The sequence below is a fragment of the Hypomesus nipponensis genome, chromosome 20, assembly GCF_054491055.1.
Source record: "Hypomesus nipponensis isolate SF chromosome 20, ASM5449105v1, whole genome shotgun sequence".
NCBI classification, from domain to species: Eukaryota; Metazoa; Chordata; class Actinopteri; order Osmeriformes; family Osmeridae; genus Hypomesus; species Hypomesus nipponensis.
Window position 1 is genome coordinate 9,650,001 of NC_140380.1, and position 22,490 is coordinate 9,672,490.

The 22,490-nt window shown below is 47.8% G+C and overlaps 4 protein-coding genes across 14 annotated transcripts in view; 1 reads left to right on the forward strand and 3 right to left on the reverse strand.

Moving 5' to 3' along the window:
- The window catches only part of amot (angiomotin), a 27,523-nt gene extending 25,186 nt beyond the window's left edge, over positions 1–2,337 (forward strand). For all 4 annotated transcript variants that reach the window (XM_084683764.1, XM_084683765.1, XM_084683766.1 and 1 more), the window contains one exon: positions 1–2,337. This exon is cut by the window's left edge and continues 388 nt beyond it. The gene's annotated coding sequence lies outside the window, so the exon portion shown is untranslated.
- A 112-nt stretch (positions 2,338–2,449) lies between these two features.
- On the reverse strand, positions 2,450–7,996 carry LOC146246326 (mitochondrial fission factor homolog B-like). 4 transcript variants are annotated; one of them, XM_084683772.1, is made up of 8 exons: positions 7,839–7,996; positions 6,545–6,777; positions 5,989–6,119; positions 5,492–5,586; positions 4,847–4,996; positions 4,190–4,273; positions 3,941–4,016; positions 2,450–3,607 (listed from the first exon to the last, which is right to left on the reverse strand). In XM_084683772.1, the coding sequence occupies exons 2-8, from the start codon at positions 6,759–6,761 to the stop codon at positions 3,476–3,478; spliced, it is 885 nt and encodes a 294-aa protein (XP_084539898.1). In that variant the 5' UTR covers positions 6,762–6,777; positions 7,839–7,996; the 3' UTR covers positions 2,450–3,475. The 4 variants fall into 4 exon arrangements, with proteins under 4 accessions (XP_084539898.1, XP_084539896.1, XP_084539897.1 ...); XM_084683770.1 differs by having other exon boundaries at positions 4,841–4,996; XM_084683771.1 differs by having other exon boundaries at positions 4,841–4,996; positions 6,545–6,773; positions 7,839–7,929.
- Positions 7,997–8,067: 71 nt separating this feature from the next.
- LOC146246327 (transmembrane gamma-carboxyglutamic acid protein 3-like) lies at positions 8,068–14,893 on the reverse strand. Of its 5 annotated transcripts, none has more exons than XR_014734623.1 (5): positions 14,385–14,893; positions 13,377–13,427; positions 13,106–13,266; positions 8,636–12,836; positions 8,068–8,470 (listed from the first exon to the last, which is right to left on the reverse strand). XR_014734623.1 is itself a non-coding variant. In XM_084684316.1 (4 exons), the coding sequence occupies exons 2-4, from the start codon at positions 13,384–13,386 to the stop codon at positions 12,276–12,278; spliced, it is 732 nt and encodes a 243-aa protein (XP_084540442.1). In that variant the 5' UTR covers positions 13,387–13,427; positions 14,385–14,893; the 3' UTR covers positions 8,068–12,275. The 5 variants fall into 5 exon arrangements, 2 of the variants coding, with proteins under 2 accessions (XP_084540442.1, XP_084540443.1); XR_014734621.1 differs by having other exon boundaries at positions 8,068–8,483; XR_014734622.1 differs by having other exon boundaries at positions 8,068–8,229; positions 8,309–12,836.
- A 1,059-nt stretch (positions 14,894–15,952) lies between these two features.
- ripply1 (ripply transcriptional repressor 1) lies at positions 15,953–18,219 on the reverse strand. The gene is made up of 3 exons (XM_084684068.1): positions 17,959–18,219; positions 17,515–17,593; positions 15,953–16,584 (listed from the first exon to the last, which is right to left on the reverse strand). The coding sequence occupies exons 1-3, from the start codon at positions 18,051–18,053 to the stop codon at positions 16,300–16,302; spliced, it is 459 nt and encodes a 152-aa protein (XP_084540194.1). The 5' UTR covers positions 18,054–18,219; the 3' UTR covers positions 15,953–16,299.
- Positions 18,220–22,490: the final 4,271 nt, after the last annotated feature.

Consider the following 22,490-nt stretch of genomic DNA (forward strand, 5'->3'; position numbering starts at 1 on the left):
ATGTTTTGGTTAACATTCATTGCATTTATTGCACTACTTATTTTATTTCTTCTTTTTTTTTTTACTTAAAGTGTGATGTAGTTATTGTATTTATGTTTAGTAGTACGTTTATTATTTACCAACGTTGACGAGGCACTTGGGTAGTCAAAAGTGATATTGTGTGTGAATTACAAAACAATCCTATAACCTGTAAATACTGTATTTAGAAAACAGCAGTAGTAGTATTAGTATTACTAGTGTATTACTGAACTGAACCCAAGTGGGCATTAGAATGCCTATTCAGTTCCAGGGCACTGGACTCCGAGTACCACAATGCACTGCTTCTCAATCGGGGTCTCCCAAGGAGCTCAGGGGCTCCAGGAAGTAGATGAAGGAGAGGGGCCAAAATATTGGAGATTCACAACAATGGACGGACAGAATTAAATTAGTGAACAAATAGTCGACTTGGATTAGGCTCTCAGATTAAGACAACCGTCTGTCCTTTCTATTGTGTCAGCTCTTTCATGTTTAAGATAGAGAGAGAGAGAGAGAGAGAGAGAGAGAGAGAGAGAGAGAGAGAGAGCGAGAGAGAGTGAAAAAGAAACTGAAAGATCAGATATCTGGTGTTTAAGGAAGCTGTCTCCCCCTACTGGCTGGGGTGGTGTTACTGCAGGAGTTGCAGTGAGGCAGCTTGGGTGTTCAGTGCGCATGTGAAGTCATCCAGTGCCTCTGTTTGCATGACTTCCTCGAGGTTACCTAACCTGGAAGGCGTAACAGACCGGGGTACATGCAACTGTCACCACATCTTAGCTAATGGTTCTAGCTGGGACTATAGGTGGTTAACTGGTTGTCCTAAATTCCAGTGTAGCCATCTTTAGTAGACTGCCTCAAATGATATCCTGACTCCAAAAGTCAGTTTGAATTCACCTCGGTTTTTCTACATGAATCAGATTGTCATCAGCGACTCCCGTCGACACCAGAGAGCCCCCCCCCCCCCCCTCTACAGCCAACCGTTGCCTTGGTAACCATAGTCCAAGTCACACAGGCTATATAGTAGGTTGTGTGTGTGTTCTCAAAGCCAAATACATGGGACCAAAGAAGCCATCTCCCCTTCCCCCCTCTTCCTCCTCCACACACACATCAGCTGATCTGACGACCAGCTCTCTGTGTGTGTGTGTGTGTGTTATATGTCATGTGACCTGAACTTCTAAGTGTGCGTGGTTGTGGTCTGGTCAGAGGCCAGCGGCACGTTCAAGCCAGCGCCGTTTCCACGGCGACAGGACAGGACACGACGCAGAAGCCCGGTGTGAGCGAGCATGTGCCGCGCGTCGGCGTGGCGGAACTCCGGAGCGGTCGGAACACGAGTTACCACGGCAACCCTCCGTGTTCCGGAAGGCTTGACGGGGGACCGCCAAGCACAGAGATGCGTTCAGTGTTACCATCACAAGACTTTAACTGTAAGATGTGACTGAATGCTTTATATGTGTGTCAAATATACGTGCTGTATTCTAGCTTGATTTCAGTAGTTACTACAGTGACATTTCAAAAAGTCAACGTACGTCTTTGCGTGTGGCGTTTGAGCATGAAATGCTCTCCTTCTTGACTGACAATCTCAGCTCGACATTTCCATCCAGCTCGACATTTCCATCCAATCAGCTCCAGATGTCTGTATAGATGCAGTTTCCGTTGACTTAGTCAAACTTTTTACAAGGAGAGTGGACCTTGAAGCTGCGCTGATGTTCAATGCGGCTGGCACCCTGCTCTCCTGTGTCCCAGCTGGGCCTCCGTACTTCCTGGCTCATCTTCACTCCACATCACGAGGTCCTCTGGGTCCTTACCAGATTAAAGAACTACAACTACCACGTTCCTTCCACGTAAAGAACTACAAGGACCATTGGACAGTCTGTTACAGTGTCACCCAGTGGCCACAGAAGCGCCTGCTACCACACCTGCCTTAAGGAGCGTATGAGGACTACAGAGTAGAATGTGGGATGTTACCATGACTACAACAGAATGGTGGTGGCAAAAAATACAAATCTGAATATCTCGTATCTGAATAACCAGCTCTTGTTTAATAATTCCAGTGCTTTTTCTACACAAGGTCTGTATAATAGATGCTGCTTGATAAGGTTATCGTTACTGTACAATCACAAATCATGTTGAATTAAATTGCATTAATCATAATCAAGTATTCGTTTTTTTTTTTTTTACAACGTTCATCTCATGCTGTTTAACATCTGTGTGTTTAAATGTGCCCCTGCTGCCAGTGTCCAAAATTACCGACGACTCCAAATGTAGCGAGTTTACATGTTTTAGTCATAATTTAATTATTTTGTTAATAAACACAATGACACATTTGTTTGTTTTCCCCTGTCTTATCTGCAAATTAACTCCTGGATCTGTAGGAACATTGTGTTCCTTACTAGACCTGACAAATGTGTCACTGAACAAAACACAAACTCAGCCAACGTAAATATAAAATCTACTTTATTAAATATATTCAAACAAGTTCAAGAAATCCAGTAAACTTCAGCAAGATGACGTAAAGTAACTGCAAAGAAAACATGCATTCAATAAAGTGGTTCAGAGTTTGAGGGAAATGTTCTTTTTCTAAAACCAACCACTTGCATTTCATTTCAACTCCTAGAATGAACTTTGGAGTAAACCTGATCGAATAGCATCCGAATACTCTGGCATTCAACTGTAGATACACAAGTCAATCTCAACCTGATTCATGATGTTCCATGAAGAACGACCTTTGACTTTCCAATCAGGCATGTCAGTTCATAATGTATGAGTGTGGTGTTGGCATTGAAGGACTTAGTTTACAGACTGAAGCTATGGCTGTGAAGTCCAGTTCATCTCAATTCATCTGTTGGAACAAACAAGTTTGCACTCAGAAGAACTATGTCGGGACCCCCTTGTAGTGAGGCTACACCAGGCCAACTGTCGTACTAATTTAAAAAAAGATGATCAAAATGCATTCTCTTTATCCGTGAACCAAGATGATTGGTCAAGAGGAGCACTTGTTTTTCAAACCACTCCCATTCTGGGCTTCCTCTGTATACATTCAGACGGTTCCACCATCATCGATCCCTTTGTCAACGTTAGCTAGTTGATGAACGTGCTTCAGAATGCACCTTCTGTTCACACACACGAGAAAAGCCATCCCTCTGGCTGCACAGGGCAAAGGTCAACCTGTGACCACTGCTGACCTTTGACCCTACGCTGTTCCATCCCAAAACACACATCACACAACCAGGATAGTGACCCTTTAAAGGCTTTTTCTTTCATTTGTGCGTGATGTTGCAACAGAATCGTTTTTTTTGTAACGTAGTTGAAAGAACGTAAAAAGATTTGAAGAAAGTTGGTTGGAGTGTGTTAGTGTGGGATGTTTGTGTGTGTATGTATGTAGTGTCAGTTTGTGCATGTATGTAGTCAGGGTGTGTGTGTAGTACCAGTGTGTGTATGTAGTGTCTGCGTGTGTGTGTGTGTGTTATCTTCTGATCCAGAGCCAGCCGTTGAGCAGGCATGCTGACAGCAGCAGGGAGAAGAGGACCAGCTCGGTCTGTCTGCGCTCTGCGTTCTGCCTCTCCAGACCAGCCAGACGGCGACTCATCTTCACCACCTGGAGACGCCACAGACGTCACACACCTCACAGCCCAGAAGAACCTGCTCCCCCTGCTCCCCCCCTCACAGCCCAAAAGAACCCTCTCCCCCTGCTCCCCCTGCTCCCCCCTCACAGCCCAGAAGAACCCTCTCCCCCTGCTCCCCCTGCTCCCCCCTCACAGCCCAGAAGAACCCTCTCCCCCTGCTCCCCCCTCACAGCCCAGAAGAACCCCCTCCACACGCCCCCATGGGGCTCCGCACCTTAGTTGGTCATAGTTTTCAAGCTGTCCCCGACCCCGAGGCCCCCTCCAACCTCGTGCGTGGCGTGTGCAGGAAAGGCTGTGAGACTCACCTGGCGTCTGAGGACGATGAACTCCACGACAGCCCCGCTCTCGTCCTCCTGACCCAGCCAGGACTCCTGCATGGCACTGCCGGGGGGGGGGGGGGGGGAAGGACGACAGGGTTAGAGCGGAGACGACCACGGCATTCATCAACACTCAGATCCACACTCACATTTCCCACAGACCCCCCCCCCACACACACACTCTCGCTCTACACAGTCTCCAGCTTGTCGTCACCCCCCCCCCCCCCAGACAGTCACCTTTTCCTGCCCTGCTCCACACCATGAGGGGGGGGCTCAGCCACGACAGGTGGGGGCGCGGGGTCAGCACCGCCACCACCAAACCTTGGAATGAGAGACACACAGACCACAGTCTGATAACAGGCCTGGAACACCAGCCAAGAAGCCAAAGAGAGAGAGAGAGAGACAGAGAGAGAGAGAGAGAGGCGGGCAGTGTCAGCCAATCCAAAAAAGCACAGCAGGCAAGCTACCGCAGTGGACATGCGTTGGCTGTCAACTCAGCCAATCAGAAGATGCTTCAACTGAGCAAGGAAACACTTCCAGTCGACGAGGATGCAGACGGCAAATCGATGGCGAACGGGCCTGAACACTGAGGAGTGGAAGGGAGGCTGGCGACCAGGCGGGGCGGAGGCCGAGCAAGCGACAGCCTCGAAGCAGACCTGAGTGGCACGGCCCAGCAGGGTGGAGCAGGAGAGCGGTCGGAACACACGGCCAAGCGAGACCAAGAGGAGGTTAAGGTTAAGCCAGCGTCACACCAAGGAGGATAACCATGCAGTCACGTGTTTAGCGGACGCTTCTAGCCGAAGTGATGTCCAGAGTTTCGCAGTTGGGTGTTAGTTGGTCTGTTAGGGAGACAGACAGCATGGGGAGGGAGGGTTGGGGGGTTGTCACCTGGACCTGTATTTCTGCGTGACAGTCTGCAGGAGGCGCTGTGACGCCTGCTGGCCCAGCTCCCTGGCGGCCTGGAGCATGGTCTGGGGGGACATGAGGCCCAGGGGCGGAGGGGCGGCTGGGGGGGCCTGCTGGGGGAGGTGGCCCACACTGCGACTGGAACAGGTGAGGGGGGGGGGGGTGGGGGGGGTGAGGCACCGTGGAACACACAGAGGACAGACAGAGGGGACAGGGGTTACCGCTGGGTGGGGGTCGCGGGGAGAGGGGGCGGGAGGAAGGGGGGACGGGGACCAAAGAAATCCAAGTGACTCACATGACCGCCTGTCTGGCTGGCTTCACCTGGACTCAAATATAACACTGACCTACATGTTAGACCCAAGTATCCAAACCTCAGGGACTTCCACCTTCTCCCCCTGCTGGTAACACAGAAAACTGCAGCCTCTGTTCTCAAGGCCCCCCCCCGGGGGCAGACTCAGAGCAGTGAGTTTCGAGAAAAGTTTTTCCAAACTTTTTCAAGGGATGTCATTAAGACACCAGACACAGGTGTAAACCCAAACACTGGATCACACGAGCACCATGACTAGCTGGTCGTCACGGGGAGTGCTTTGGTTGAAGAGTGTGTGTGTGTGTGTGTGTGTGTGGTATACTCACGAGGAGGGGGTGTGCAGGGCCTGTTTGGTCTGGGTGGGGGTCCCAGGGGGGGTTCTGCCAAACGCTGTGTCGCTGTACGACCTCCGAAGGGGGCTCTGTAACAGGTGGGGAGGGACATTAGTTTAGGCAGTTTTAATATGGCAGGCAAGAACAACCTGTCTTTGCTGATATCAGCTCACATTTTTGTTTGTTGATGGATGGTAAAATATACATTTAGTCATTTAGCAGACGCTCTTATCCAGAGCGACTTACAGCAAGTACAGGGACATTCCCCCCCCGAGGCAAGTAGGGTGAAGTGCCTTGCCCAAGGACACAACATCATTTTGCATGGCCGGGAATCGAACCAGCAACATTCTGATGACTAGCCCGATTCCCTAACTGCTCAGACACTTGACTCCCCTAAAAAGGTTTGGACTTTTGACATTTCTGTCTGTAAGGGCCTCAAACCAACTGCCTTTCTGTATGTGAGATCATAATCCCTACATGGTGCAGTATACCTGGCCTGGATCCCTATGAAAGGACTCTCTCTCCCAGGCTAGGTACTGGCTTTCCCAGGCCGGCCCTGCCTGGGCGCTAGAGCCTGGCTTGGAGGAGGTGAACATTGGACGGGGGCTCATGTCTGGAGCATCTGAAGAAAACAACAAATTCATTCATGAATAAATGAAGAGACGGTACAACAGGTATCCAGTAACATCTAATCCACATTTGGTGTAACTGAAACAGTTGGTAAGATCTGAGATACAGTTGAGGAAGAAGGTGTGTGTGTTTCTGTGCTTGTGTGTGTGAGTTAGTGAGTGAGTGAGCGAGAGAGAAGGATCAAGTAGCCTATATTTAACCAGGATAAAAGAGGACGCACGCAACCCCAGCTTTAAACAGAGCTCTGCGTGGCAGTTGACTCAGGTAGCTAGTTCACAGGAACAGCTCTCTCTACCTGCTAGTATAGCCTGCTCTGTTCAAGCTTAGACAGCGCACACTTACTGAGAGCCACAGTAAACAATACCAATGATGTCTTAAGACAACAAACTAGCTAGCTAGCCTGACCTCCAGCCCCACCTGTGAGTGCCAGCCGGTCCGGGATGTGCATGCTGTAGGCTGGGGGAGGTTCCTCCGTCCTCTGCCTCCCCCTGTCCTCCTCCGCCCCGCCCCGCTGCTCCGGTCCAACTCTTAACCGGTCCGGGACTCTCATTTTCTGGTTGATGGCCTCCGTAAAGACCTCGTCGCGGCCTCGGACCCCCGCGGGCATGTCGCCCATAAAGGCGGTGGACGTCATTCCGGTATGATGCTGTCTACCGTGGTAATACATAATGAGAGAAGCGGATTTGACCTCGTTTAAAGTTAAAAATGACCATAAACGAAGGTTGGAGAAAACATGCGGTGTCAATATGCCTCCTGCTTAACCGGTTGGTAAAATAAAAACGGATTGTTGTAGCCTATCTTGTCACTGACAGTCTTATGTTTAAGACTACTAGCCTTGACCGACCTTGTGGTGGCCAAAACTATACTTGTTGAGCGTGGTTGGCTAACCAATGATTAGGCAAAGGGATTGGGCAAATTACTGCTGGATTTTCCTGCGGTGTAGATTACAATCCCTTTGTAATCCAAAGGCTGAGGATATACCTACTGAATACAGATGTCACAGACTAAATTATAATACACGATACTTTCAACTGTGGATGTATGAACAGCTGGATCAAAAACTAGATTAATGGGTTTGAGGATAAAAATATTTTCATCCTCAAACCCATTAATCTAGTTTTTGACGGCAATTGCCGTGTGTAATACAACTAGCTAGCTGCCCATTTAAATAGGTTGAGAACTCACTATTGACACTTATCTAGCAACAAGTAACGAAACTGGTTCACACTAGCAAGTTCTGTGGCTAACTAGCTAGCAATAGTTAAAATGAAGTCATTTTATGATCAGGATCTCTTTAAATATAACATACAGGACAACCAAGCAGGGTCAAATAACCGAAGTTTTTTGTTTGTTTATTACCTATAAACTTAACTATCTAGCTGGCTACTATTGTGCCGGTAAATGAATGATTAAGATAAGGTGAAACCTGGAGTTACCCAGAACTTGTCAAAAACAAGTGCAGTAACCGGCTTCAGCAACAGTGCCACCTAGCCGCTACTGGCTAAAGCAAACTTCACAGAATGTCATACTATTACTAGCTGAGTGTAGCCTACTTCGGCTAGCAAGCTAACAAGAAAAGTCCGAAATGTACCATGGTAAGTGTAACGTTGGCCAAGAAAGAAAATGATATCCTTAAGATAGCATAACTTTTATACAAGCGTATCATAACTTTAGAAAGTTGATATTAGCTGGCAAGTTGCACCTTACTCACCTTCTCCGAAAACTTTCAGCGACTCGATCTGCCGCTAGCAACGCTAGCTAGCTACTACAGTACAGCCCCACCAATTCAGTCCCACGTAAAGCGTCACTCAGTGCATAAATTGGAAGCTGGCGGTGGTCACAAATATTTGACAGCTGTCAAGATCATTCAACTTTGTTGATCATTCAACAAAAAATCTATGTATTCATTTGAAACAAAACAGTCACAACCAGAGCCGATATGGAGAAACGCACTTTAATATATTCACAAAGTAATCATAGTCAGTGCTTACAAACAAGATAGAGAAATTTGGCACTTAGTACAGTATGGTGACGATCAAGTGACTGGAGACGGGGTGTAATCCATTGTAATACAAGGGAGATATTCAGTCAGTCGGACACTCCTAAAACAAAAGCGATTATTAGCCTGCCTCGGTGTAAAATTGCCCATTTCGAACACTGCAAATACATTTTTAAATTTACCTCTACATGCCATGTTGACGGTAACATCAGTGTAGATGCGCTCATAGACTAGGCTATACTCTCGGCCTGTTTCTAAATTTAGGTTAACCGCATCCTACTTTATCACATCTCCTGTCGGTCTCTCGAGATGATTCCCATGCCATCCCATCATCTCGTACTGACCTACATACACAACCTCACAGACAGCCATGAAGAAAAACAGGAAAATGGGAAAATTGTGGGACAGAAAAAAACAAATGTCAAGTCAATGAATGGAATCCAGCAAAACACCACAAAACGCAATTCTGTTCAGAAGCAGTCGAATATACACTCAATGGTATAGGTCACCAATAATTAGCCTAGTGGCAGGGGTAGGCTAGTAGTAGCAAATAGGGTGATCAAAAACGTTTGTTCCCAGTGTTCAAACCAAACCGATCTCCTCTATTGAATGGAAAATTAACACAATGCACCAGAGATGACTATAGCGCATTGTGTTCCCGAGGCAACAGAAAAATTCTGAAGGGATTCGATGTCAAGGGACGTGGGTTTGTATGACTTATGGGAAGTTTGGGAGCTAGTGTTTACACAGCCTGGTTCGGAAAAAAAAGGTTCTGTTTATTTTGCATAGCCTAGCCTACTTGATGGGCACAGTTTAGGGATACAACCGTTAAAACGGAGATACACGCTCTCTCGCGGTCTAACCCCTTGAAGCTGGAAGCTCTTTTAGTTTTAGAACACGTTGAAGTAAAACAAACAGGACATGAAGAGAAGATACAATTCAGACAAGACACCAACACCACTATCTCCGCTGTGTCTGGTAAGTCACTGATTAACGTAACCGTGGTTACAAAGCGAAACAAGCTTGTGTTCTCCCCCCCCCCTCCCCCCCCCCCTTGTCTATTTGGTAAAATCTCAATGTCCCAAGCATATAGCCTCACATAGAGATGTAAAAGAAAACGGGCAGCGGGAAGACTACCGCACAGCGGTGTTATGTTTCACTGTGGATCAAGGGGGTTTCAGGATTCAGTCCCTCACTGGATGTCACTTTGGATAAAAAAAAATCTCTGCTGAATGAACACGACACTATTTATATGTTTGTGACATTTACTATAGGTTGTTTAATCCCTGGCAGTAAAATGGCTAATAGCATGTTCCATTCAAGAGCAACGGGGTTTCGACAGCTCGTGTCAACGTCTGTTTTAGCCCTGGGCCCTAGGTTTGAGCTGGATGAAACACGTGACGTTTCATTCCTGGTGCTGACAGAAGAGTTCACTTCTACATTTCATATAGTGCTGTTAGGGCTGTGTCATTGACAAATGACATCCATGTATCCACATAGCTTATACTGTATATGTATACATAGACAGTACATACATTACTTTATAGAGATACTGGTTCATGAGCAAATTACCAACTAATTTTGAGGGCAATTGAAGTGAATATTTCGATTTGAGATGCACAGGATACAGGTATAAACACACACATCCTTTTGATCTTGTCACACAATACATGAATATGAATCAGAGAAACGTCAGATTATGCCGTTGGATCGATACTCCTGAATGAGAACAACCAACATCCAACATAAGAGATCGATGACCAAGCACACAATTCAAACACTGGCAAGAAATCCACCGTGAAGTGTATTTCAACAACACACAAAAGCTTATAGAATAAGTAGGACATAATGCAGTGAATAAAAACGAATGTCTGAATATGCTTTTCCCCAGAAGGGACGTGTATGATTTTGGCTTACCAGAGGAAGACTACAGACATCTTTATATTGGCTGCTTTGGCACATTTCAGCCTATCGAGAAGTCACAAACTTCAAGCGTGTTCCGGAATAAAAACGAACGAGCAATTGTCTTCATACATGTATATAATCATTCATACACACCGTCACACTGAATCAGTAAACACACTCGCATACAGAAAGCACAGGAAGCTCTCTCCCAACTAAACAACGTCGCAGCAAACAGGCTTCTGTCAGAGTGACACTTTGCGAGATTATTATCTTCTTGACATCTCCTTCTGCTGACACACAGCTGGCCCTGGTATCTGGTGTCACGAGCAGAGATAAGGGAGAGGGGGAGAGGAGGAGAGAGGGGGAGAGGAGGAGAAGATAGAGAAGAACCCGATTCTGTTTAACTAGCCAGGGCACTCTGTCATCACTTTGACAGGCTGGCAGAAAGCTCCAGGACGGGATCGATCGGAGGTCAACACTGGGGTGTCGAGGGTTACAGGAGTGGAGGGGGGGGGGGTCAGGGTCAGGTGACCCCTGGGGGGGGGGGGGCGTTGGTGTAATGACAGGCAGACTGCAGCATCAGCAGGAGGAACAGCCTGAGAGACCGCCAGCATTCCCCCCCGGGATGACTCTGCCCACCCGAGGTCACCTCAGAGGTCACTTCCTCTCCCTCAAATATCACTTCCTATCCCTTGAAGGTCACTTTCTCTCCCCTCGCTTCCTCCGCGTCAAAAACAAAACAAAACACGTTCTGTACATCCCGGCTGATTCTGTCCTATACATCAGGCATTTTCTGTAGCTGTCCACTTATGTCTCCGTCTATGGCAGTGTGTTAGACTTGCAGCTGCCAGGGTTGAGGCCAACCTCAGTAGATTGATTCTACTTCCTGTGTTCTGAGTCATGGTGGATGACCAGGGAGCTGAACTTCAGTTTGCAAGGAAAGAAGCAGTGTGAAGGCAAAAGGCAGCGACCAGCTGAAGAGGTGGAGAGATAAAGCAACTTAGCCATCTTTGATCACATTAAGCCAGAGCTGATCACATGCAGTGAGGTCAACAGCCAGGAAACACTGTACTCTGCGACTGTAAATAGTTTTTTTTAACAAAAGTAAGAAATTGTAAACAGTAATCGGAAGCTAGTGCTGTACACATTACTTGACTGGACTGTATGATTAGGTTTTGGTTGTGCTTAGTGCTCAGTGTGTGTGTGTGTGTGTTTCGTTAGTGTTGCTTTGTGTTTGGGTGTGTATGCATGTGTGTGTATGCATGTGTGTGTGTGGGCGTGAGTCTCAGTGGCGTAATCTGAAGGATTACATCTGGCCAGTAATATGCATTACTACATCATTCCATGTCTACCTTTGGCACACAAGAAAAAATAAACCAAAACCTATCCATCGTTTGATCAAAGTGAGGTTGAGTTCCCTTATCTCATATTTAACAGGCGAGATTAGATCTCCTGTTCCAGGGGGGGATGCCAGGCTGCAGTAGACACAAGCCTGCAGTCGAAGCCTATCTTGATTCCTCTGCGTAGGAGAGACACATCTCAGCTTCTCATCTGTGAGATATTCCACCGCCTGACAAAGTAGTCCTGACAACGAGCAAGTGTCCACACTTCCAAATGACCCTAATTTGTCATCCCGTTTCATCCCGACGCTAGCCTGGACCCGAGTCTCCGATTGGATCTCTTATCTTCTCCAAGTCTCTGATTGGATCTCTTATCTTCTCCAAGTCTCTGATTGGATCTCTTATCTTCTCATCCTCTTATCCTCTTTTTTTATGTTCCTTTCTGTGGTCGTGATAAGGCTGTGTCTGGCAGTGACAGAGGTTGGGAGGAGGTGAGCAGGGGCGTGCGGCAGGCAGTGTCAGCTCTGGGGATTGTGTTTTCAGCTGGTGAAGACTAGTGGCCCAGATATCCATCTGGTTTATACATGTATACTGGTGAACAAACTGGCACGGCCTGAACGCCACATTCAGAGGAAACGACACACTGATGCATCACCACACACACACACACAGGCAAACTGCCCCGATAACGTTTTCATGGGAGAAGGTCCATGTGAAGCACAGATCGTACAGCCGGCCGACAGTCAGCGAAGTGCTTTTAAACCCACAAGGCCTCAGTTCCCCCGAGGGTCAGACATACGCTTGGAGCAGAGGCAGAGGAAGGAGAAGAGGCAAAGAGAGAGGCAGGGGTAGAGGCAGGGGCGGTGGGAGAGGCAGCGGGGGGGGGGGTCGCCTCCCTCGAACCTCACTTCTCCGTGACGATCTCCTCGTACTTGGGCGGCGGGTCGCTGTACGGCGCCGTGACCTCGTCGCCGCTGCTCTCCAGGTGCCCAGTCACCTCCTCGTAGGAAGGGGGCGGCGTGGCGCCCGACAGGCGCGAGGTCACCGATGCGGACGCGTCCTGGACGTACAGGGACCTGCCATTCTGCTGGGGGGGGCGGGGAACGGGGGCGGCGCACACCAACAACCCTCCTCCTCCTCTCTCCACGCCGCTCACCACCACGGTGGGGCGAGGACCGGCCTCCGGGTGGGGCCCCTCTGCCGGCTGAGGGGGGGTGTCCCTGTGGACCAGGATGCGCGGGAGGCTGCGGCTGTTGCGGTTGGCCAGGTAGCGGTTCTGGGTGTAGGCTGGGCGCCGGCGCGTGGCCTTCTGCAGCTGGCACCTCCAGATGAGGAAGAGGGCGATGACGATGAGGAGGGCCACCCCCAGGAGGGGAACCACCATGTAGACGGTGTCGCTGCGCTCCGAACGACCCTCCGCGTTGCTGCTCACCGTGTAGATGCTGCGGGTCTTCCAGAACTCCATCTGGGGAGGGGAGGAGAGGAGAGGAGAGGAGAGGAGAGGAGAGGAGGGGAGGGGAGGGGAGGAGAAACATATGAACAGCATGAACCTTTAAACCCTAAAATCAGGAGTTTACATCCTCGTTCACCAGGACACAACACGACACACCATGACCCTAGTCGGTCAGTCAACAAAACTACAAGTCACAACACCCTCCATAATACTGACCAGTGGAACAACAGTGACAACAGTAACTAGGTTCTGGGAGGAATCGCTGTGTAAAGTTGGGCTACCGTGCGTTCTTTGTTTTCAAACACTTCGTTGGCCTCCTCGAAGCTGCAGCTCTCCTCCACGCACTCTCTCTCAATGTTCCCCTGGCGGAACTCCTCCATGAAGCCGTTGGCCCGAGGGAAGCGTTTGAGCAAGGAGTGCGCATCCTTTCCCTCTAGGAACGCTGGACACACACACACACACAGTGTCATCGTCACTGAAAGCAGGAACAGGAAGTGACAAGCAGACAGCAGTCCTGGAAACGTATAGTGTGTGTGTGTGCGCCTGCCTTACCTCCAGCCATGCTGCCACCCTGTTACTCAGGCAGAGATCCCCGTAGCTGACCTGGAAGTGAAACACAATACAATTACTAAGCAGACAGGCAGAACAAGAGAAACATTAGCTTCTCTGTAAAAATACACGTTTTAGATTTTACAAGTCAATGCTTTCTCAAAGTCCAATATATCTTAATAGTATTCGATATGTATGAATATTATATAAAAACAATATATGGTTACAATTATAATTTTGTTTGTTTGTTGTTATAGGTAGTCATCAATTCATTGCCATCACGTAATCTTTTGCCCAGTTTATCAAAGCAGAATATGGTCTGTAAAATGGATCTGGACTGTCTTTCTGTTTCAATAATGGATGGCATGGCTTTCATGTATGTATCCCTTCATAAATGGACACAGGCATCACCATATACCTTAGTAAATATATTCCATCTATAAATATAATGTAGTGTAGCCGGGGGTGGAGGTGTTCCCATAGCAACAGGGATGGGTAAACGGGGTGTTGCACGAGAAGCACCGTAACACTCCCCATCTAGACAAAATGTTACATTTAACCCACGCGTGGTTGAAAGTCGTATTAAAATGTCCCTGTCACGGGAAAAGATGGAGCACTCGGTTTCTCGATCTACGTGACACGGAGTAGGCAGCGGTAAATAACCCACTTACATCAAGAGGCTCCCAGTATCGCGGGTAACAAGACCGGTTGTTTGTACGGCGCTACGAATACTCTCACAGACTCAGAACCTTATACGCCAACAAGCACACAGTCCACCTCTCAAATATATGACCTGTTAAATTGGGATAAGTTAATCATTCGAAAGTCTGTTTACACTGCTGACAACCAACGGTTAAGAAAAAAGAATGCACGAGAGCAAACAAACAAACGGACTTAGTTCTCAGTGTCTCGCTATAACTATAAATCAAATATTGACAAAGATTCGTGTTGAGTTCAATCATATCTTAGATAAGAAAGAGTGCTGTTTCCGTCACTCATAGAGCTAAGTACCTTAACATTTGATGTATCCATTCATTTCGTCATATAAAGTAGGTTCCTTCTTCAGACAGATTTCACTATAATCCACACACTTGTTTCTTTATCATCCAGGTATACAAAAATAAACCCTGCCTTCCACGACACCGTTATAAAAAAGGATTTTCCATCCCATTCCTGCTTCTAACGAGGGAGCACCCACGAGAGTCAGTTTTCAGACGGTGACCGAGACACCGGTAAGCCAATAGAAGAGGCGGAATCTCCACAATTATCCAATCAAAGCACTCAGAACGGTTCCGTCGCCTCCTAAGCCCACGTCCTTCAAGACTGAGATTCATGGATGTTGAAGTTGTTCGATAGACACACAATCCAGCTTTATCAAATTAGTTTATTGGAATAACAACTACCGTGTATCAGAGAATATGTTGGTAATTATTTTAAACAACATGTGCATCTAATCGTTTTATATACCGTCCTGAGCGAAGTAATATCAACTGTTATTATGTCAGCAGCCTAGTAGCCACACCTTAAACAGGAAGACTTCATATCCCAGCATTCAAAGTAGCAGTTCCCATGTACTGGTTTCATTAGATGGATTAAGGTTGATATCAATATCCTGGTTCTATAATCCACACTAAATCTGTACCTTTAAGAACTTTCAATTAATTATTGTTAATGCAAACAATATAAATTAAATGTACAGCACAACATTTCTGACGTTTTTTTTTTTTTACATGAACAATCTAAATAAGTCGACTTTAACAGCTGGAAGAGGTTGAAGAAGAACAGAGAGAAAGAAAATTAAAATTCACGAGTGTGTGCATGCATACATACTGAAGGACAAGCCTGCATGTGAGTGTGCATAAGCAAGCACTTGTGTGTCAAGGGTGTGTGTGTGTGTGTGTGTGTGAGAGAGAGAACAAGTATGTTACTGTGTGTGCGTTGCTTTGTGCGTGTGTATGTGTGAGTGCGTTACAGTGTGTGTGAGAGAGAGATAATGCGTGTGTGCGTTACAGTGTGTGTGAGAGAGAGAAGTGTGTGTGTGTGTGTGTGTGCTGGACAGGGGATGTTGCTGTGTGTTTTGCATTAAGGGGTCAGGCCTAGTGGTAAAACTGACAACAGCAGAGATCTCCAGCACCTCTGACTCCTGAGAGCTCCGTTAGAGACCTCTGAACCAGGGATCATTCTAGGAAGGTAAACAAGTCTACATAGCCCTCCCAAAACATAAGCTTGCCTCACGTTGAGCACCGTTCAATGTCCAATTTCCCTTTTTTCATATTTTTTTTTAAGTCTTATTCTTTTTGATACAACCACCCCACATCTATTCCCAGCTTTGCTCTTTATTGCCGACAGGTTGCCAGAGAGAGAGTGACCAGGCCTCCCCTCTCTCTCTCCGGCCCAGGAGGGCGAGCAGATAGACATCAAAGGCTGTTGAGCTGGAGATAGGAAAGAGAGCGGGGAGTGTAATCTCTCCACAACAACAAAGACTTCCACTTACTGATAGACTCCATCTTAAACCCTCTGATCACCTCTCACTATCACCAAGGAGATAGAGAGAACGAACAAAAAAAAATAAAAATTGCTGCTTTCCCAAAATAGTTTATTTCATTCAAACCGTGAAAAAGTTTAGACAGTGTTTGGAAAATATACCAAAAACGTATACAAAAATAGTCAATATAAATATTTGTGCTTATATACAATTTAACATTATAAATTAGAAAAGTAAATACGATGTGAAACGTATTCTATGTACATAAGCAAATCCTAGACCCTGAGACTTGTTTGTTTCCACGGTAACCCATCCCAATATGGGACTTTGTGTTCCCTACAACAGATTCAATCTATATAATCCCATTCAGACGCAACAGTCCTCAACACGGGGGGAGATGAGGAGTGATGTGGGACAGATCGTGAGCAGGAATCTTAGAGTTCAGTTACAGCCGGTGTGGAACGACCGAAGCTTAAGACAGTCTTCATCCTCGCTGTCCCCCTCCTCCTCCCAGTCTTCCTCCTCCTCCTCGTCCTCGCTGTCGGACTCTTCGTAGAAGCTGATGGTGGCTTGGACCGGGAAGTTCTTGAGCAAGGTCTCTCCGTCACTGTACAGGTAGTCAAACGATTTGGATTTGGGCCAGAACAGGCGCACAGGATGCTGGAAGGTCTGGGGTTTCCCCTCGGTGGAGACGTGAGCAGGGGCTGCAGAGGGCCTGGAGTAGGGCTGTGGGGAGAGAGAGAGAGAGAGAGAGAGGAGGAGGGTTAATGTTAATATACACCACAAGGCATTCAAAGACTATGAGAGAGACATTCAGAGAAAGGACAAGAGGCTACGCTGCCTAACAAACACAAACCCACATGGTTGGTGCCGCGGGGTCTATCGGCCTAGTGCCCTGGCCCGGTGTGTCTCCCTCTGGCCAGCCAAAACAAATACGCCCGACATGCTAACCCAGAGGACCCCAGTGGCGGGGACAGCCGGGGCAGGGTGTGAGTCTGGCTGGGTCCCTGGGTGAGGGCAGGGTGTGAGTCTGGCTGGGTCCCTGGGTGAGGGCAGGGTGTGAGTCTGGCTGGGTCCCTGGGTGAGGTTAGGGTGTGAGTCTGGCTGGGTCCCTGGCTGGGTGAGGGGAGAGCGTGTGAGACAGTCTAGAGTGAGACTGTGGGAACCCGGCCCAGCCTCTCTCTCACAGGCGGGAAGGTGTCCAGTTCAGCCTCTCTCTGGGGAGAGAGGCTGGTGTCTGGAGGGCTCCTTCTCTATCACCTCCGGTGTTAGTGTGTGTGTGTGTGTGTGTGCAGAGGTGTGTGTTCTGCTGAGGCTTAGGCTCTGGTGAGCCATCTGGCCATGTGTCAGGGAGTCGGTGGGTAACGGTGCGAGTTTGTCTGCAGTGTGGCAGAGTGACAAAAACACAGCTTGACCCTCTCTCCTTCTGTTCCCCATCCTGCAGCTAAAGCTCTCCTGCCTCACACACACACACACAACCTTGTTTTACCGCTGACTACAGTGTCTCTAAAATGTAAAATGAAGGCTGTTCTTCACCGATATCAAATGTAATTAGTCTACAGGTTGATGTGTACCATATATGGCTATTGTTTAAATTGTGTGTCGTGGTCCGTGCTGATATGAAAGACAAATAAAAAAACATAGAATTCAACTTACCCATGACTGACCGCTTCTCCGGCTCCCGCGATGCGCTTCCTTACTGCTCACGAGCCAGGGTCTCCACAGAGAGGCGTAACTATAGGAGAGGCACGAGCACGGTGGTTAGTGTCAATCAAAATCATACGAACATGATGCTTATATGAAAGATGCGCATTGACAATGTGATCTCGCCCTATTGCACGACACAGCACGTATAACAACGAAAGGGGATCCTTCATTTAGACACCAAAACATACGCAAGATAGCAACGCTTCAATATGTGTGATCCATACAGGTGAAGTTGTGATAAACACAGTCAGCGCTGGTTATGCAATAGCCTAGGTTAGGTTTGATCAGTTGTCAAGCGGTTCGCCATCGAAACAGTTAAAGTTATGCGCATTTTCAAAGCTTTATCAAAATAAAAGCCGAACATGTTATTCATCGGTGGGGAGCGTTGCTTACCTGTCGTTTGTTGGCCTGGTGTCCATCATCAAAGGGCGCGCGAGCGGAGCCACAACGAAGGGCGTCTGTTTAACGATAACGCAGGCGGAACTCATGTCGGTTGCCGTATTCCTGTCAAAAACCCTCCAGCAAAATATTGAATGAACCTAAAATGTTTTCCCTTTGCGGTAAATGCGGCAGTGGAGAATCCGAGTTGAGATTCGTTGACTCGTAGAGCTGCCAGTAGACCGGTTGTGCGGGTGCGTTGAAGAAGAGTGTCCGGTAGATGACAATGCCCGGGGCTTATAAAGGCCTCCGGCACCGGAGGGGGCGGAGGGGGGGTCTCTGCTGCCAAACGATCCGAGGAAGGGGGTGTCCCTGCCGGCCAAATGATTGGGGGTCAGGCCAATTTGGTGTGAGGAGTGGCCCAGTTGTATAAACAGTGTGTCGCAGCGTGAGGGTGAGAAATCTCTTACCGTTGGGCTGCTGGGAAAACACAGAGGAGAAAAGTTAGACACCATCTGCGAGAAAGACGACGGGGAACAAACCGGGAGGGGGCACGAGCACCTATTGAGCTTGGTAATCAAGATAGATAATTAGATCTTAACGGATTCGTTAGAGACTGCATATAGCCTACAAAACGACGCAGATTGGCTGTCTAAATAGGCTATAATTCCCAAATGGGAATAAAACAGGTTACATTTATTTGACATGACAGTTTTGTTGACAATTTATTCGACAATGTAAACCTACACAATTGCTTTGAACCCTCAAGTCTAAAACAATCTTTCTCTGCACATTAATTTGCACAATCGGTCCATATAACAGCGTGCATGCAACATATACAATTATTATAAAATCGTCTAAAAACATTCAAACCGATAACCCTAGCGCACGCGTCCCGGCAGAAGAAGCCCGTTAAGCCAGGTGTGAGAATCCTCACTAGCGTCCTCTAATAAGGTCCTAATGGCGTCTTGATGGACGGGACCGCCTCGACTAGACAAGCAAACCTTGGGGCCCGGCGCCAAACGATGCCCCGTAGAGACGGCAAAACGGGGCAAAAGGGACAAACGGAGAGCGCATGCGGAGTTCTCATTACTAGCACACAAATGCGCTGTCTGCTTAATCTAATGGATAATTATTTGGACGCATGAAGCCAATTGACACCTATACGCGCACACAGTAGGGCTCGTAGCACGGTGGAGGGCAGAGTTAAGACCTCAAATAACCCAGCTTATATCCAGATAACTTATAAGGAATAGGCTACATCAAATGTTATTGATAGGCCTACTATTCATGTTAAATCTTTCATCGTAAACGGTGGTGATTTCTTGCCTGTGAGCCTAAAGGAACACATGTTTCTGATGGTTACAAACAATGTAGAACAAGTCGGTTTTAAGAATTGGAATGTCAATTTCGTCAAGGGGAAACGTTTGCATAAATAAATGATTCCTTCTCCGACTTGTTTGGATGGCTGTGACTTGTTTTCGACCAACAAATTGTACACATGGTCCCAGACAAAAGCTGTCTAGAGATCCAAATGTCTGATCTGCAAAGTAAAACCCCACAAAAACAAGGAATGGCATGACTGTTTACTCTGCTCATCTGTCTGCGTGTGTCTGTGTGTGTGTGCCCCACTGTTTCTTTCACATTTGTTGACAGACAAGCCAGAAGCCCCCCCCCCTCCTCCCCCCTCCTCCCCCAGAGATTGGAATGCCAGTAATCAGTGACAAACTGCTCTCTAGTCCTATGTCCATATTTTCATTCTGGAAGGTGAAAACAATCGCTTATCTCAGCCGGGCCTAAAAACACAGCAACTGAAGACGTGACAATCCACCCGGCTGGTGAAGGCTCATCTCGTTTGCTCCTGAGCTGTGGGGCGTTACGTGTTTCAATGGCAACACAGGCAACACGCCTTTGCAGTGGTCACCAGGTCACAAGGTGACCAGTGAGTTGACCCGTAACCAGGGGATCAATAACCATAGTAACGGGCTGAGGTCAGCTGCTGTCCAGTGGAGCTGTGTGGACCACGGTCTGACCCCACCCCCACCCCTCCCGACTGCCCACCTCTCCTCACACCTCCGGCCTCATTTGTGGAGGTGATGAAGCATCACCATGGCTGCCTGACACCTCCACACACACACACACACACACCTCCACACACACACACACACACACCTCCACACACACCTCCACAGGCACACTCCAGGAACCTCTCTCTCCTGGCACCTTGTTGGAGCCAGTTTCACCCTCAAGAGAAACACTCTCCTCACCTTCCAGTACTGACCTCACTGTTCCCACATCAACACCTTGCGTACGTACACCCTGGACGGACAGACGCACACGTTGGCCCTGGATCAACCCACGAGACACCACATACAAAACTGAGTGACAGAATACCACATAAGTGCCACAAAAACAGAAAACCACAAACAACCAGATAAGTGAATAATAAACAACACAACTGTGGTTCACAGGAATGGTGTCCTGGGGCCTGTTCCATAACCTAAATTAGCCAGATAAATCAGGTTTATGCCAGGAAAAGTAGTTGACATAAGCCTGGCTTATTCTGTAAACTTGCTTCATGGAACAGGCCCCAGGTCAGATAACGTATTTGATATGGTCCTTGTGTGTCTGTGAGTGTTCAGGTCAGAAAGTGAGGCTGTGGGGTCATTGTGCGTGTGTGTGTGTCCGTCCAGGGTGAATGTACGCGAGGTGTTGATGTGGGAACAGAGAGGTCAGTACTGGAAGGTGAGGAGAGTGTTTCTCTTGAGGGTGAAACTGGCTCCAACAAGGTGCCAGGAGAGAGAGGTTCCTGGAGTGTGCCTGTGGAGGTGTGTGTGGAGGTGTGTGTGTGTGTGTGTGTGTGTGGAGGTGTCAGGCAGCCATGGTGATGCTTCATCACCTCCACAAATGAGGCCGGAGGTGCGAGGAGAGGTGGGCAGTCGGGAGGGGTGGGGGTGGGGTCAGACCGTGGTCCACACAGCTCCACTGGACAGCAGCTGACCTGAGTTACTATGGTTATGCTGACCTGGGTCACAGACACACCTCACAGCCCAGACACCCTCTCTGAACACCAATCAAGTGATGGATAATATGCTGGTCTCACACGTCACATTAAATGGGAGATCGCCCTCTAGTGGCCATACATGGTTACTGCTTGTTTCGAGTACTAAGAGTTTTGGAGGTGCCTAACCTCCACAGACACAATGAGGTTTAGAATCCTGAGGAACCCTGAGGTCAAGAATCCTGATGTCTAGAACCCTGAGGCCTAGTACCCTGAGGTTTAGAACCCTGAGGTCTAGAACCCTGAGGTCTAGAACCCTGAGGTCTAAAACCTAGGTCTAAAAAAGGTCTGGAACCCTGTGGTCGAGAACCCTAATTTGAGGTTCTAAGCTTCTGAGTTTGGACCTTGGCCTCTCCTCTTGCTTGACTGGACAGGAGCCTGGGTTAAATCCTAATCCCATTACGATGTTGGCAACATGTGAGCAGAGATTTGGAACGATTAGGAAGAGGGAGTTTTATCTGATACAGGGTCTGGGAATGCAAGCAGACTTGGATAACTAGCTGACATCCACACGGACACACACACGCCTGACATAAGAAAAGACACGCATGTGTTGAGGGATTAATGTGGATCCTCACCTGAGTCAGGGGAGTTGTTGAGGTAGGTAGGGTGTGTGTGTGTTATTGTTGTTGTGTACACCTGAATTTGCTGTGTCTATATTTCTCTGTCAACAATATCATCAGTGAGAGAGTGTGTGTGTACCCAATTTACATTTAGTCATTTAGCAGACACTCTTATCCAAAGCGACTTATAGTAAGTACAGGGACATTCCCCCGAGGCAAGTAGGGTGAAGTGCCTTGTCCAAGGACACACCGTCTTTAAGCACGGCCGGGAATCAAACCGGCAACCTTCTGATTGGTAGCCCGATTCTTTAACCGCTGAGCCGTCATCTGACCCCCCCCACTTGTGTGGATTAGTGCATGTCTTTAATTGCTTCCTTTCTGTGACCGATCACTCCAAAAGAACCTTGGCTGTCTATAGAGTTAGAATGTGTAGACAGAGTTATCATTGGGAAGGTATTCACACACACACACACATATTTTACTATGAAGCTCAAGTTGCAAATTTGAACCACAAAACCAATAACATAACCTTTGTCAAATGTCTCATTTGAATGTCTTTCATGTATGTAGTCAAACTGGAACACAAGTGGCAGTTAGTCCTGCTGTTCCGAAGGCAGGAATGCTACAGTAAATCTCGGCAGGATTATAAAGGGAGTTTCCATTCTGTGATTTCTTAATTCAATCATTCCTTTGTTCTTTCATTCGTCCCCTAATCGGTTGTGTTTGCACAGACAGGACCTCAGCAGAGAGACCATGCTCGTGCCACCCGCTGGCTGTGCCCCTCCTGCCCGGCCAGGAGCCTGGGACTGTACTGGACTGTACATGGGTGAACACACCAACAGTCTGTTGTTTTTGGGGGTGGGGAGAGATGAGTGATGAGTGAATATTTAACTCTCTCAGAGGGGGAAACTGGGCCTATCTGT

Bases quoted from the DNA above. Each gene is read 5' to 3' on its own strand.
- LOC146246326 (XM_084683769.1), bottom strand. From the start codon at position 6,794: ATGTATTACCACGGTAGACAGCATCATACCGGAATGACGTCCACCGCC. The intron at 5,587-5,988 runs GTATACTGCACC...CACCTGTTACAG, and splicing joins TTCATAGGGATCCAGGCCAG to AGCCCCCTTCGGAGGTCGTA. The intron at 4,274-4,840 runs GTGACAACCCCC...TCTCATTCCAAG, and splicing joins ACGCAGAAATACAGGTCCAG to GTTTGGTGGTGGCGGTGCTG.
- LOC146246327 (XM_084684316.1), bottom strand. The intron at 12,837-13,105 runs GTAGCCCAACTT...TCCCCTCCCCAG, and splicing joins TTGAAAACAAAGAACGCACG to ATGGAGTTCTGGAAGACCCG.
- ripply1 (XM_084684068.1), bottom strand. From the start codon at position 18,053: ATGAGTTCCGCCTGCGTTATCGTTAAACAGACGCCCTTCGTTGTGGCT. The intron at 17,594-17,958 runs GTAAGCAACGCT...CCTCTCCTATAG, and splicing joins ACCAGGCCAACAAACGACAG to TTACGCCTCTCTGTGGAGAC. The intron at 16,585-17,514 runs GTAAGTTGAATT...CTCTCCCCACAG, and splicing joins GGAGAAGCGGTCAGTCATGG to CCCTACTCCAGGCCCTCTGC.